The 16,466-nt window shown below is 41.2% G+C and overlaps 1 protein-coding gene across 1 annotated transcript in view; it reads right to left on the reverse strand.

The window, feature by feature from the left end:
- Window positions 1–312: 312 nt before the first annotated feature.
- Window positions 313–16,466, reverse strand: part of LOC138775248 (E3 ubiquitin-protein ligase HECW1-like) — a 33,424-nt gene continuing 17,270 nt past the window's right edge. Inside the window, exons 2-3 of the mRNA XM_069955862.1 lie at window positions 4,701–5,025; window positions 313–398 (exon numbers count right to left, since the gene is read on the reverse strand). Coding sequence (XP_069811963.1) covers window positions 313–398; window positions 4,701–5,025 — 411 coding nt within the window. The remainder of the gene's footprint in view (window positions 399–4,700; window positions 5,026–16,466) is intronic.

Genomic DNA, 16,466 nt, shown 5'->3' on the forward strand with positions numbered 1-16,466 from the left:
CATTCAATAGGTTTTCTATAATCAAAAGTCTTTAGTTTCTGTTTACCCAACTCAGTACAAAGAAATAATAAAGCCGAAGGCTTGTACAATGTGAGACAATAAAATCTGACAAATCATTAATAGAAGACATAAAATATTATGTAAAAAATGAAAGAAGAAAAACAATTGCAATTCATATATGAAATATCGGGATTACTTCATAGTAATTCCATTGTGGAAACATTTGAATACCAATGTAATATAATACTAACCCACACATACTGTGTTTCCAACATTTTAGTCTACTTACGTTCCACAAAGTATGAGCTGGCATCAATCTTCCAGACGATCTGTCCCTCTGTGTGAGCCATTCACTCCACGGTTCTTATAATCCAAAAAGTTTTCTGATAAGACTTCATCTGCAGAAAGTCAGAAAATAAAGTGAGGCACACAGGAAAAGATAAATAATTGAAGATTGAAGACATAATTGAAGATAAATGTCCTCATCAATAGCTCGAAATGTTTTGCGGCTCATAAGGAACTATGCATCCTCAACCTTAGAGCAGGACTAGACCCTCACTAATCAGAAGACCTACTTTAATTTTATGGCCACAATGTAGTGAACATTTCTATTTCAGCCATTCGTTTGGCCAAATAAGTGAAGTTCTGTTTATGTAGCTTACATCAAGCCATAACAATTTTTGGCATAAGGAAGGCACATACAAGGCTAAGTGGTCCTCCAACCATAGGCCCCCCCTGCATTTACTTAGAGGCGTAAGCTGAAATCGGACTGCATGGGGGCGGGGATTTATTTAAGACCACGTATGAATACACTGGTCTTGATAAATCTCCCTCATTGCCTTGTAAACTGAAATGTCAGTGAGGTGCTTACAAAGAGTAGTCTTGGGTAATGTTAAGTGGACTAGCTGAACGGCGTTCTCCAAACCCAAATAATAAGCATTTGACTGTTGTTGGCTGGAGAAGTTGGCTGGAGAAGTTGCCAGGAAAATATGAATACAGCCCTATGTCTGTATTTATGTTTTCAGGACTCCCTAGGGCGGCATCCAACTTCTCCAGCTGCCGGGAGTCAAATGCTGAGTGTTCAGGTTCACAGAACATTGGTGAGCCAGAACAGTTCAGCAAGTCAGTTCAACACCAGGCTTGGACAATAGTTTTGCTACTCCCAAGTTGTCTAAATTATAAAAAAATCAATATCTCGGTAAATAACTGTAAATGGAAATATGTATGTTGCGCTGAAGTTGCAGGAAGACTATAGTGAGGAGACATGCTTTATGTCCTTGGCAGAACTCACAGCCATTAAAATAGTTTTAGACCTCTAGAAATGCAGCCATTGCTGCAGATCCTGTTAGCTGTTCACAATTATATGTTCCAAGTGGCACAGCTGAATACGCAGCCTAATTTTCCCATAGTAAATGTTATTCTTTATCACTGTGATTAAGCCAAATGATGGTATTTTAACTTCTGCATATAAGGTCCATATAATTAAAACACCATTAATTAAGATAAATTATACAGTACTTACTAAGGTTCTGAGATAGTACAATACAGAAAAGGATAAATGACAAATACAGTCACTACTAATGTACTAATGTACTAATACTAATGTATGCAGTCTCTATGGCCACCTTCATAAGGTAATATTGTAATGTATGTATTGATTAATTTACAAATAATGCAATGCAAGCTGCAATATTGACGCTTAAACCCTGAAATGTGCATTTAACATAGTACTATTCTAACCCCTAGACGACCTTGGGCGTACCCGTACGGCCTAGGCCACCTAGGGATGTTCAGAGCAGTGCCGCGCGGCGGCCCCGCTCTGACCCGCTGCGGTCTCAGGTGCCACTCGTAGCCCGGGACCACGGCTATTAGCGGGCAGGGTCCGATCGCCGTGCCTGCTAATTAAGTAATCGGATGCAGCTGTCAAAGTTGACAGCTGCATCCCATTACTTACAGCAGCCCATCCCTGGTGTCCCACGTTGTCCCGGAGGAGCGATCCACACATCCAGCTCGGGCCGGGGTCTGCGCCGTAATGACGCTGATCCTGGCTCGGCACTCAATTGCTTCTGGCTGCAGCCGGAAGCAATCGAGTGCCTATCTCATTGATCTATGCTGTATAACTATACAGCATAGATCTCAATGAGAGATCAGTGTGCATATACTAGAAGTCCCCCAGTGGGGCTTCTAGTATAAGTGTAAAAAAAAAAAAGTGTCATTATTAATAAAAAAAAAAACCCTACCCTAATAAAAGTTTGAATCACCCCCCTTTCCCCATGTTATAAATAAAAAAAATAAAAAATAAAAAAAAATAAACATGTTTGTTATCACCCGCATGCGTAATCACCCGAGCTATTAATTTATTACATTCCTGATCTCACACGGTAAACAGCGTAAGCGCAAAGTGCAAAATTGTGCATTTTTGGTGTCATCAAATCCAGAAAATGTGTAAAAAAAGCGATCAAAAAGTCGCATATGTGCAATCAATGTACCGATAGAAAGGAACACATCATGGCACAAAAAATGACACCTTACACAGCCCCATAGACCAAGAATAAAGCGTTATAAGCATGGGAATAGAGCAATTTTAAGGAACATATATTTGTTAACAATGGTTTGAATTTTTTCAAGCCATCACATATATAAAAGTTATACATGTTACATATCATTGTAATCATAACAACTTGAGGAACATATATAACAAGTCAGTTTTACCCCAGGGTGAGCGGCGTAAAAACAAAAACCCTCCAAAATAAAAGAAATGCGTTTTTTTTTTCAATTTCACCATACATTGAATTTTTTTCTGGTTTTGCAGTATACTTTATGAAAAAATTCTGCCTGTCATTGTAAAGTACAATTAGTGGCGCAAACAATAAGGGCTCATGTGGGTCTCTAGGTGAAAAAATGCAACTGCTATGGCCTTTTAAGCACAAGGAGGAAAAAACTAAAAAACGAAAATGCAAAAATCAAAATTCCTCTAAGGGTTAATATATTTCAATGGAAGTCAGAATTCCTTGATAAAGCTTAAGGGGTATTCCCCCTCCACCCCCCAATTTTTTTGCATTAATATGTTGCCCACCCATAGCTTTCTATCTTTCAAATATCAATGTATTATGGATTTTGCACAATTTTGCTGTTATCTAGATGCATTCACCCCCACCAAACGCATAAAATCATCAAATCTCAGTCCAACCTAACACCGCTCCCTTCTCCTGGCCCCCACCCTCCGTGTCGGGATCACGTGTCCTCCATCTCTTCAATGGGCTGGGTTAGCGCTTCTAACCCGGCTCACTGAAGTAAGGGAAGACACTGAGACAGTGACAGCTGCTGCTGATCACTGTCTCCCTCCGACACTGTGTGGCCCCCAGCACTGCCCCCCCCCCCCCGTTCACACCCGCGGCCCTCCCGGCCTCCTCTGGTCCAGAGCTCAGTGCAGCTGAACTCCGCTATTCTGCTGCCTCAACTCTGCTATTCCGCTGCCTCAACTCTGATACCTCAACTCTGCTATTCCGCTGCCTCAACTCTGCTATTCAGCTGCCTCAACTCTGCTATTCCACTGCCTCAACTCTGCTATTCCGCTGCCTCAACTTTGCTACCTCAACTCTGCTATTCCGCTGCCTCAACTCTGCTATTCCGCTGCCTCAACTTTGCTATTCCGCTGCCTCAACTCTGCTATACCACTGCCTCAACTCTGCTATTCCACGGCCTCAACTCTGCTATTCCGCTGCCCCAACTTTGCTACCTCAACTCTGCTATTCCGTTACCTCAACTCTGCTACCTCAACTCTGCTATTCCGCTGCCTCAACTCTGCTATTCCGCTGCCTTTACTCTGCTACCTCAACTCTGCTATTCCGCTGCCTCAACTATGCTATTCCACTGCCTCAACTCTGCTGGCTCAAATCTGCTATGTCGCTGCCTCAACTCTGCTATGCTGCTGCCTCAACTCTGCTATGCTGCTGCCTTAACTCTGCTATATCGCTGCCTCAACTCTGCTATGTCGCTGCCTCCACTCTGCTATGTCACTGCCTCACCTCAACTCTGCTATATCTTGTGGATATCAGCTCTGCTACATCATGAAACAATCAGGAATAAGCATTGCATGATAGGAGATGTAGTTTTCTGGCCGGCGCCATGTTGGATATAGATTGGCTTTTTTAAAAACTTGTAACTATGGAACGGAAGCAGCTAGAATACTCGGAGGGATTTGGTGAGTAAGACCAGCAAGGTTTGGGAGCAATTTATTTTTTTTAACTCTTGGGGGGAATACCCTTTAAGAATACTGAATTCTATTAGAATTATGTGAGGAAAAAAATAGAATTTTGATCATTTGAACAATTTGAATCTTTTTTTAGAATTCTGACTTGGTTAACAGGGTTTTCCAGGGTTTTCGGGTTAGACCATCAATTGATCGCTGATGGGATCCTAATTGAAGTGAATTTTTAGCGAACGATGAACGACGACTTGAGAACATATTAAAAGTTCGAAATAAACGATTTTTCTCTCATCACTTGATCGTTTGCTGTATTCACACGGAACGATTATCGCTCAAATGCGATCGTTATTGTGAAAATTCGAACGATAATCGTACCGTGTAAATGCAGCATTAGTCTTTATTATCTATATTCTCTACACAGAACCACAACAGAATAATTCATACACATTCAACTTTTCAAAAGTCAATAATTTACAATTGAAACACTTACCAATTAAATACATGCCAATCCAGTCTCCAGCATCCACCTCCTCCTTTATATCCCAATATATAACAAGATCCTGTGAGTGTCCTATTGCGTAGTAGGAGCTGCTGACCATTAGAGTCGACCGGCTATCCGAGGTGACCAAGTCAGTGTCACTCGTAGACCGCGGTATAGTTACTCCTTCATGTGGACTGTTTCTGATATCCATATTATGAAACTGGTCCGGATTGTAACTGTACCTCAGTGGTTCTTTACACCGCCGCCTGTTTTGGGAGTTCCTCGATGGAGAAGCCATGGCAGCCAGGCCGAGGAACCTGTTTTGGTACAAATTCTGTAAAACAAAAGTATAAAATGAATAATTCTAGTGGACTAAATTGGGGGAAAAAAAATCATATATGACAAAGTAATAGGGAAGATTTACCAAGTATTCTTATAGTAAGATTCTCTTTGTTGCCCCCATAGCAGCCACACACAACCAATCACAGATTAGCTGCTTTCAATTCTCATATTGCTCTGATAAAATGAAATATGAGCTGTGATTGGTTGCTCTGGGCAACAAAGGGAATCCAACTATAAGAATGTTTGATAAATCTCCAAACTTCCATATACAGCAGCCTTTTATGGTATGGTTTAGAAAGGTTCAGTGCCGAAATTACAGACATATTACACACACTTTGCACACCAAGCTTTGCCACAGACTTAAAAAGAACACTTTATTAGATTAAAAACACACTTTTTATACCTATTTTATGGCTGTAATTATGTTTTCCTTTTACTGTTCGTGAACCCGTCCCTAAACTTAAAATTGGCATATTGTTCTTGGAACTCTGTGGTACCATAAATCTTCCTAGATTATAATAATAATAATTAAAAATAATAATAATAATAATAATAATAATAAATAAATAAATAAATAAAAAACCGCCATATGGTATACTGTAAAAAAGGTATTTAGAATTGAAGTCATAAGTTTTTACAGCTTCACAGAAACACAAGATTGTCAGCAGAAAAAGACCACCTGGACCATCCAGTCTGCCCTCCAATCATTTTCTTTCTTATTATCTAAGGGTAGATACAGTATATGTGTATCCCAGACATGTTAACATTTTGTTACTGTAGATTTAACAACCACATGTACTGGACATTCCAAGTATCTAATACTCTTTCAGTAAGGTAATATTTTCTCATGTGACTTCTGACCTTTCCCACAACTAATGCCTTTACACAGGCTGATTATCGGCCAAAAGCCCCTCCCCAGTGCACCAAACTACCTCATTAGCATATGGATTAAACTGCAAAATACATAGAAATGGTGCCGAGAATTAAGGTAAGAAATGTACCTTCAACTTCAGTGCCCGATGTGTTATAAGAATATATGCTTCTAACCTGATGATAGTTTCCCTTTAAATGATGAAGGAAAGGTGCCATTTTTAGTGACAGATTGAAGAGATGGGTTATAGCTGAGATAGACAATGTTGTAAAAAGGGGATAAAATGGGATTAGGTTAAGTGCACAGGTAGTGAGATATTATCTGGAGAGCAGTTCGAAGAGCTTTTCATCTATTGTGCTGTTTAAGATTCAATTGGATGTGCATTTTTCATAATAAGTGTTATTTAGGTTTTTGTGTGCAAATACATAGTTATGGCCATTATAACTCTTGTGAAATATGTATGTGGTAATCCAGGGTAGCCTGGTTGGTGATAGCTGGGGCAGGTGGTGGTGTATCCCTTCAGCTCTTGTCACAAGGCCTGAGTGATGTGTGCCCTTCCTGGGTTCAGACACAAATGGTGAGGTGCAGGTGCAGTGCAAAGGAACTACTGAGTCCAGAATAAACATAAACAGGTAAAGATATTCTGTAAAAATGTCTCAAATACATTGTATACGGTAAATCATTTTTTTTTTAATAAAGCTGCAGAAATACAACAGTTTGAGAGTTGCTGTTTGAGATCGTTTGTAATACATTGGGTACTTGGAATACTTAAAGGGGTATTCTAGGTTATTTTGACATTTACTCTACAGATTATTGGAAAAGAAGGGTGACAGGTCCTCAAGGAAGACTGTATAGGTGTAAAATGGTATAAAACATATAGCTTTATTTACTATATAAATCGTCGTCTATAATAAATACATGATAAACTAATACATCATAGAAAAATTGAGAAATATAGCCTATAACTCTATAACCATTTATCCTATCCTTTTATGATTTTATGCCTTTTTCTTGAAGTTTTTTCTGTCTATTTGTAACATATAAACTGCTTTCTTAATTTTTCTATGATGTATTAGTTTATCATGTATTTATTATAGATGACGATTTATATAGTAAATAAAGCTATATGTTTTATACCATTTACAACCTATACAGTCTTCTTTGAGGACCTGTCACCCTTCTTTTCCAATAGTTACTTTTCCCTCCTAGGGTATAGGAGAATTACAGGTTCACCTCATTAGACTTTCTATCAGTTGATCTCACACATAACCTTTCTTATTTCCGCTACTCTACAGATTAGTCTTGCAATATAATTAATTTGTCTCATTGGTTTTCTACGAATTTGTCTCTTTCTCTCATATTTACATGAGTCACGTGGTCCTGTGACATCACCGGCCCAGAAGTGTGCTGACTTCCCAACTCAACCGCCTCTAGTTAGTTATGCACTTAGCAGGCTTCAGAGCCTTACAAACGGCCCTCCCTGAGCACGGGACGTCATGACGCCCTGTTCCAAAGCTGGCCTGTCAGTGTAATCACCCCAATCCCCCCCGGCCCCCCTCCCTGTGTAATGATTGCGGAACCCCCTCCCTGTGTAATGATTGCGCTCCCCCCTCCCTGTGTAATGATTGTGGACCCCGGCCCGGCTCCCCTCCCTGTGTAAACATTGCGATACACAGATCACTCACCCCCACCCCCTGGTGTTAGCGTGTTGCAGTGCTGGACCCGATCTCTGCCCCTTTTTCATGCAGCTATACTCACCTGACAGGCGCTCTGTGTGAGGCAGGAAAGATTTCTTTCTTGCCTCACACAGAGCGCCTGTCAGCTGAGTATAGCTGCTTGAAAAAGGCGCCAAGATCGGGTCCAGCGCTGCAACACGCTAACAATGTATTGCAATGTTTACACAGGGAGGGGAGCCGGGGCCGGCATCCACAATCATTACACAGGGAGGGGGGCCGGGGGGGGGGGGGGGCCGCAATCATTACACAGGGAGGGTGCCGGGGAGAGGGGACCGCAATCATTACATAGGGAGGGGGGCCAGGGGGTTGCAATCATTACACAGGGAGGGGGGCCAGAGGGGGGGAGTCCGCAATCATTACACAGGAGGGGGTCCGGGGTCCGCAATCATTACACAAGGAAGGGGGCTGGGGGGGGGGGGTCTGCAATCATTACACAGGGAGGGGGGCTGGAGGGGATGCAATCATTACACAGGGAGGGGGGGCCGGAGGGATTGGGGTGATTACACTGACAGGCCAGCTCTGGAACAGGGTAAGGCTCTGAAACCTGTTAAGTGCATAACTAACTAGAGGCCGGCTGAGTCTGGAAGTCAGCTCACTTCCGGGCCAGTGATGTCACAGGACCACGTGACTCATGTAAATATTAAGACAAAGAGACAAAATTCGGAATAGAAACCAATGAGACAAATTAATTATATTATAAGACTAATCTGTAGAGTAAATGTCAAAATAACCTGGAATACCCCTTTATCACTGCCACACGCAGGTATACTGGATAAGATACTTTTAGGAAGTTTAAGGTAAAGTCTCTAGTTTCTTTAAAAAGGACTTGGTTTAGCAGACAGTGGGCTACTTGCAGGGAGGGGGCTTAGCCAGACACTATGGGCTCTCTGCTGGAGGGGCTCTAACCACTCTGAGTCAGTGGTGATAAACTTGAACAGTACCTGTATCCACGTCTATCCCCCTATTGCTGGTCGAGAGCACTGAGTGACATGAAATCCAAGAATACAGGACCACCTGGGTAAAGGTAGCGTTTGCAGAAGAGTTCTCGGCTTTACTTGCTCTTACCTAACTTCTGACAGTTTGGCTACTGTCTTAAGTTATCAGGATGTTCTTGAAAATTTTGGCTAGCTTTGGACCTCTTCGAGAAAATATATTCTAACTCACTCACTGGAACCTCTCTACACTACTCTCTAACCACTTACTACACTGATCACATACTGACCTGACCACATACCTTCTTATTCACTATATAAGGCCTCTGGGAGCTGATGGATGATTGAAGAAAAAGGACCACAGGAGTCTGTCTAACCTTTGATAGGTTAGAGGAATAGAGGAAGGACAACGGTGAGGTACCCTGGTCAGTAATTAGTTCTCAGTCAGCTTACAGCTAGTGGCATAACACAGGAAAAATACATGCAATAAGTCACAAACACAGTTAACCCCTGATAACCCTTCCTGTGTCATACAGTACAGCCGTGCCTTCCAGTACATAGAATAGAGAGACACCTAGTGATGGGAATGCAACAACCTTCAGCCCAGAGTATTTACAAATAATAATGTCAACTTACATACATGCTAGACTACTTGTTGCTTGTTCAAGCACTGGATCTATTTTTTAGCACATGTGTTGAATTTCTGGTTCCAAATTCCAGGCGCTTTGTAAATCATTTTGGATTGTGTGCACTTGAAGATTTGATAGCACAAGCTTTATTCATGATATTTTGCAAGACTAAACTTGCAAAGACAACAACATATACAGTTGTTTGCATCTGCATGTGTTATTGGCCATTGGCTCATGTTCCAAATATCTTCATTACATTAAGGGAGGATGTACAATTTGCGCACTTTTCATGTGCTGTGCAGAAATATCCAATCCATGCACAAAAATTGTCATTATGAGCAAATATTGCTCAATTCTGTTGGGGGGTTGGCTAAGAAAATGGCTAACAAACTATGCCAGGGTTAGACTGGATTACTGCTGTTCAATATTTTTTTGTGCAAAATAAACAATTACACATAATAAGGCTTTGTTCACACTATGTTAAACAACGGCCGTAGTTTTCACCGCAAAACTACGGCCGTTGTTTTGAGGATAGTACGATACAGCAATTCATACGAACTACGGACGTACAATGCACACAGCGTATAAGACTACGCCCGTAGTTCGAACGGACCCGTGAAAAATGAACCGGTCATTTATTTGCGGCCGGTAATGTTACAACTACGGACGTGGATTTCAATGCGGCCGCACACGTAAAATTTATTTCGGACAAATTAAACTTGATTTTAATGTAAAAAATTGACTGAGTGGTTTATTCGGCTAGTCGCAGTATTTCAATTAAATGACATGTTTCAGCCCGATTAAAAACATGCTAGGAGGCAATATTAAACAACGGCTGTAGTTTCACAACTAGCACGCACGGTCGTAATTCTACGGCCGATGTTTTGGCCTCAAAACAACGGCCGTTGAAAATAACGGCCGTTGTTTTACGTAGTGTGAACATAGCCTTAATCTGCAAATTTAAATAAAGGATTTTGTATTTAATTACACTTTGGAGATGTTTTTGTACTATTTTCTTTGCTGTTTGAATGCAGGTATTCAGGTAATGACGTGGTGCATGTCTGTAAATTTAGTGGTAGTTTAAAGGGGAAAAAAGAGCACTGAGTGGGTGTGAAGATGGGATCTGAGGACTGTAAGTTTGAATTTTCTCTGATGGTCTCAATATTGTGTTTGAGGTATATGGCAAAGTCCCTGGCTGAGATGGGAGAGGTGGGGTGACAGTGGGGAACAGATAAGGGAGTTAAAGGTGTTAAATAGTTGCCTGCAGTTGTGAGACAGAGCAGAAATGACAATAGTGATGTAGTGTTGTTTAGCAGAAGCGAGCGCAGACTTTAAAGTGATGTATAGAAGACTTCTTTGGAGTAGGTTTTCCTCCAGTTGTTTTGTCACATATGTCAGGTTCTTTTATGAGATGGATAAGTGTCAAGAGCTGAATTAACGGTGGTGTTTTAGAATGTAGTGGCTGTGTCTTTATAATGGAGAACATATATGCTAGAGAGTGTCAGAGGAGAGTCTGAGAGTGTGTATGTCAAGATGTTTAAAGCGTAACTGTCATTTCAGGGTAATTTTTCTGAAAACATTAAATATCAACAGTACAAGCGATTTTAAGAAACTCTGTAATAGGTTTTATGTACTAAAAGAGTTTCCTTCTGGACTGAAAAAGCAATCTCCCAGCCTCCCCCCTCACATCAGAAGAAGCAGGATTTCTGTCTCCATTATGTGGCTACGGAGAGGGGAGGGGCTGTTAGGAGTGACTGAGCACGGAGCAGTCCTGCAAAGCACAACACCCTGCAATCTTCTCTCAGTAAGTTCATAGATAAGCACTGACCTTTCTGAAACCTGAATCCAGCGTCTTAGGTGCCCAGAGAGTCTACAAACAGCTGACCTTCATGTCACCTCTTCCTGCTCCCTCATCTCCCTCAGCCCCTCCCCCTTTATAGGCTTACAATGGAGAGAGCAGAGCCCGTCTTCACTGGCTTCTCTGTAATGAAGACGTGTTTGCCTGATAATGCACAGATAAGAAGTCAGGGGGGGAGGCTGGGAGATTGCTTCTTGAGTACAAAAGGAGTCTTTTTTGGCTGATGAAACCTATTACATACACAGTTTCTTAAAATCGCTTATACTACTGATTTCTGCAATAAAAAAAAAACATGACAGTTACGCTTTAAGGTTACCAAGAGGGTAGACTGTGGGGCAGTTTAAGAAAATCTAAGAAGGTTGTGGTCAGCTATATGGAAAGGTCAGTGAAAATAAGGTCAGTGGCCTCAGAGGACCAATGTGAGAGGCTAAAGGAGCTAATGACGGCTTGTCTGCACCGACACACTGGTATTGCAATGGGTTAGCTTTACCCACTGAATCTTTTACAGAAGACACTTTATTAAATAAACCCACACGCTGGATTCACTGGATTATGGCTTACCTACACCTAAACACTATCATAGCAATGGGTTAGCTTCACCCACTGACTCTTTTACATTAAAGTTAGTGATAGAAGTGTAGTGATGGCTGGCTGAGATGTGTTGATGGCTAGGAATGTTAAAAGTGAATCTGTAACCCCCTGACAGCTTTTCTAGCTGGTGGCACTGCTGGATAGATATCAATGAAAGCATCTAGAAAATACCTTTGTTGGCATCTATCTAGCAGTGCCAGCAGCTCCGTAGGCAGTCAGGCAGTTACAAAGTCACTTCTAGTCATACATGATGTGTAGGAGCCACGTAGTGAAGTGGTCAATAAACGTAGTTGCAGATCCTGGTGGTCACCAGACAATGGCCACTTTAAAGTTGGTGGGTGAATAGCTAACGACAGAATATACTTCAAAAGTAGGGAGGGTAAGGGAGGTGAGAGATGGAGTATTAGTGAAAGAATACTTCTCCAATAACAATAGGCCAACACCACCACATTGTTTGTAACCAAAATAGGGAGAATTGGAGACCGAAAAGTATATACAGTAGTTAAGATCAATAAAGCGTTTATGGATTAAGGAAAGTTTGTTAAAGACAAAACATGTGTTCCAGAGTGTGCCCAAAAGGCAGACAGGGCAGAGTTGGGTGACCAGATAAGCACTGTACAATATTGAGGTAGCTGGTCAGTCACAGGAGTGAAACATGATGAATGGAATTTGGTTAGGGGACCCAGGATTAGGAGAAATGTCACCAGCAGATAGGAGAGACAGTGATAGAAGATGTGAGTAGGATAACTTGTGAGATGGTTATGAATATTTCAGGTATGGAAAAAGAACAGTAGTAGGAGTCGGAAAAGAGGGAGAGAGGGATTGAGATAAAAAACAGATTTTTACTCCTTATAGGGATTGGGGTGCTTTTGGAGGGTTTGAGGACTATGAAGGTTACAAAGATAGGCAGAATAAACATTTCTGTACCAAGTAATATAAGGGGGACAAAATAGAAAAAGAAGGTTAGAAGGTTAGATCTGGAGCAGTTCCCTTCCGTTCCCTTCTGCTTCCATTCTGGCTTTAATTCTGCTTTTTATTTTTACTCACAGCACAGGGTCTCAAGGGTCTCAAGATGACCGGTGTTATTCAATATATAGTGATTGTAATAAGCTTATCAGTGATTACTTCCATCTCAGTGACAGAGACCTCAATGGAATCTCATCTGGATTGTATGATGGATTCGGCACAATAATGTGGCCTCTCTTACGAATGGCCAAAGTATTTGCAATACAACGCAACTGCAATGCAACCCGATTATGTATTTTCAAGCAAAGGGCTTGTATAGTTGCTGTTCACTGTTCACTATTACTAATGTAGAGCTGGGTTCACACTGCATTTTTGCAATCCGTTTAATGCATACGTTTTATGGAAAAACGGATGCAAAAATGGATGCAATTGTGTGTCATCTGTTTGGATTCGTTTTTCATTATAAAAGTGAACAGATCGAAAACGCATGCCTTTTTTTTAACGGACACAAAAATATTGTTGACTACATTTTTCTGTCCGTTTTGCAAGTAACGAATTAAAAACGGATAAGTTGAACTAAGTTGTCTAATTCATCATATATCGTTTAATATAGTAACACATAGATGAAGATGAACAAGATGAAGCTGATGCCTCTTTCAGAGATATACATCTATGTTACCATCCAATGAAATTAGCTCCAATAAACACACTATTTGTAAGAAGGTGAAGCAATCTATTTCTTTATCTATAAAGACAAGGAACATTTGCTTTGTTACTAGAAGACTATACAGAGCTGGCCTCGTCAGTAGACTCTCTAATTAAATCAGATGACTGCGTGCTGCACTAATTAAGTACCAGAGTTTAATGTGATCTCTATTCAGCAGACCTCGAAGCGCTTCTTACTCTACATAGCTAGACAGAGGAAAGGCTAAAATGGAAAATGTGCCCTTACAATTATACAAGACAAAGTGAAAGGGAGAACACAATACTAATTATAAGCTTCGGTGGAGAATGCAGTGACAGGTGTGTAGAGATCCCATCCTATGGAACCATACATATCCCATAAGGCCTTTTTAGACATTGAGCTAATTTTCATTCCAAATCCATTGTCCTTGGCATCTTTTAATCCAATACATTACTGTTTTTATTTGTTGTAGTCATAAAATTCCTTGCTCTCTGTACTACTTGCTGAACCTGACCTTCCCAGAATTCAAGGTCATATTAAACTCATTTATTTTACTTCTCCTTACATTCTCTCTGTATTACTTCTAAAAACTAATTACTGTACCACAAAGCAGGGTTCAAAGATTTATAGTCTTGCCCATGTATTAAAATAACTGAACAGAATGTAGGATTGGATCTCCAAAAGCATGACAGCAGCTAAATGAAGTATAAAAGTCCACTCTAAAGGATTTTCTTGAAGTGTACTAAACAGCTTTCCATAAACCAATAGTACAACTGAAGATGAAAAACATTCAGGGGATTTATAAAGACTGGTATTTCATGTGCTGGTTTTAACTTATATATATGGCAGAAATGGATGCGCTAGATTGTTCAAAAAGGTTTGCCACCGAGTCACTATAGTAAAATTAATTAGTTTACTGTACTAGTAAATGTATGCATCACACTTACTGACAATGCTTCCCAGTATGCTCTGTGAAGAAAGCATATGCAAAATAGCTCTCAATCCTTTGGAGCAAAGAGGTAACCCTTCAAGTCAATTCTCGCTCAATCAAGGAGCCTTAGAACATTGACTGGGGATTTTATGCCAAGGCAAACAATCTCTCCCAAAAGGAAAGGTTTCCTATCTGCAGACAGCTGTTTCGGAGAGTTTGCCCCCATCAGTGCAGAGCAGGGTGTTGGCTGGCTAGTGAAAGGTCTATTGAATGCTATTTTGCATATCCTTTCTACCCAGAATTCTTAGTGGAGCAGCAATGTTCTGTAAGTCTCCACACGTCTTTATGACAGGCTCTCCTTAAGGAGAGTCACTACCCCTTTGACCTGTATGCCCTCTAGCACTGATATCAGGAGGTCTTCCCCTGCTTTGCCCTGTATGCAACTATCCTGTCATTATTATGGCCAAGCATGGAGTAGCATTTGATGCTCCTCCCGCAGTGTCCTGCACTGACCCTGTATAAGCCTGGAGAGGATGCTGAGGGAGGAGGATGGTCACATGCTCCTCCATGCTCAGCCATAATATGGAAGACAGGACACAGTAAGGGAGCAGAGCTTCTGATATAACTTTTCAGCGCCATCATTTTGGTGTACATGTAAGTCATTGACTAACTTTTATTAACTCTTTCTGCAATAAATTTATTGCAATTATGGTGATACCCAGTTATACCAAATACGAATAGTTTATTTGTGCTGTATTACTTTTTTACAATAAAAAGTGTTTTTATGTTGTTGTACTCCAAGATCCATAACTTTTATTTTTCTCCAACGAGATTTGGGTACATGGTACTTATCCATTTGAGGAGTTTGGCGGGAAAGGGGGGATCATTACAGGCAGGAGGGTAGGGGAAAAAGAAAAAAAGAAGTTATAGTTACCTGTACCGATGCCCGCGCAGAGCTGCGTTCTGTTCCTGGACCCTGCTGTCTGTCTTCTGAGCTCCTTTCCGGCTACGTCACGACCTGGCTTACAGATGCCTCACTTAGCCAGTCAGTGATTGCGGTGCTCCTCTGTGATGTCAAACCCGAGTCGTGATGTACCTGGAACCTGTAAGAAGATGGTGGAGTCCAGGAGCTCCTTGATGTGGCACAGGCACTGGAGCGGTAAGCATATTGTCTTTTTTATTCCTCCTGCCCATAATGATTTTTTACCCCCCCATGGACTTCTCCTGTAATCTTTAATTTTTAATTTATTTTTATTTTTTTTGGGGGGGGGGGGAGGGGGGGGATCACATGGTTCAAATATTTAGAATCTGAGGTATTCCAATACCAATCATTACAACAGTAGCAGTAATTGTTCACTGTTGTGGATACTAGCTGCTATAATTTGCTGGTTTGCAACCCCTGTTTGCTGGTTCTGCTATTGTGTGACCTCCAGGTTTTTGGCAACAAGGCTGAAGGAGGCCAGGGGACAGGAATGTAGCATACAGGTACTCCAGTCTTCATAAACTCCCCTACTTAATGTGACACTTGACACTTTGACACCACCTCCTCACCTCATCCTTTCACTATTGGACTTCCCCTTGTGCTGCACATGGAAAGAACACAGTGGTTACATTTATTTTTACAAAAAATTTGTGGCATCAAAAACAATAGTAAACTTTTTTTTTTCCAAAGCACCAGTACCACTCTGGTCCATAGATTGCACTTGGTTTTGGAGTATAGTCCCATGGAATTGAATGAGAAACAAAGAAGATCCTAAGGCTAGAGCTAAACAGTGATTCCTGATTGCACGATCAGGAACAACCGTGTCATACTGCCTGGTAGTTCACTTCTCATTCAAATGAGAGTCCAGTAGCTTAACCAGAATAATGTCCATTTACTTTTGGTAACTTCGGTAACTGCAGGTGCAGGCAAGAGGTAAAAGTAGTAACTGTAGAGGTGAGAGTGGAGGAGCGTCTTGAGGGCCCTCTCCAAGGTAGCTGTCTTTTCTGCCAGGATAGCGTAGTTTAAAGGAGAGAAAGAAGATACTCATTTATAGATCTCTGACTTGATCTCAACGCCTTATGCCCTACATTGTTGGGGTACCCGTCCTATCAGGGTAGTATGAGGACCCAGGTCCCTGCGCTGGGTGAAACAGACTTCATGAAACTTTTCAGAACAGCCCTGGATTACAGCAGTATACGTAGGAAAGTGACAGCTTTGTCCCGCTTGGGTCAGTACCATACTCAGGTATACT

Source organism: Dendropsophus ebraccatus, unplaced genomic scaffold, assembly GCF_027789765.1.
Source record: "Dendropsophus ebraccatus isolate aDenEbr1 unplaced genomic scaffold, aDenEbr1.pat pat_scaffold_1428_ctg1, whole genome shotgun sequence".
NCBI classification, from domain to species: domain Eukaryota; kingdom Metazoa; phylum Chordata; class Amphibia; order Anura; family Hylidae; genus Dendropsophus; species Dendropsophus ebraccatus.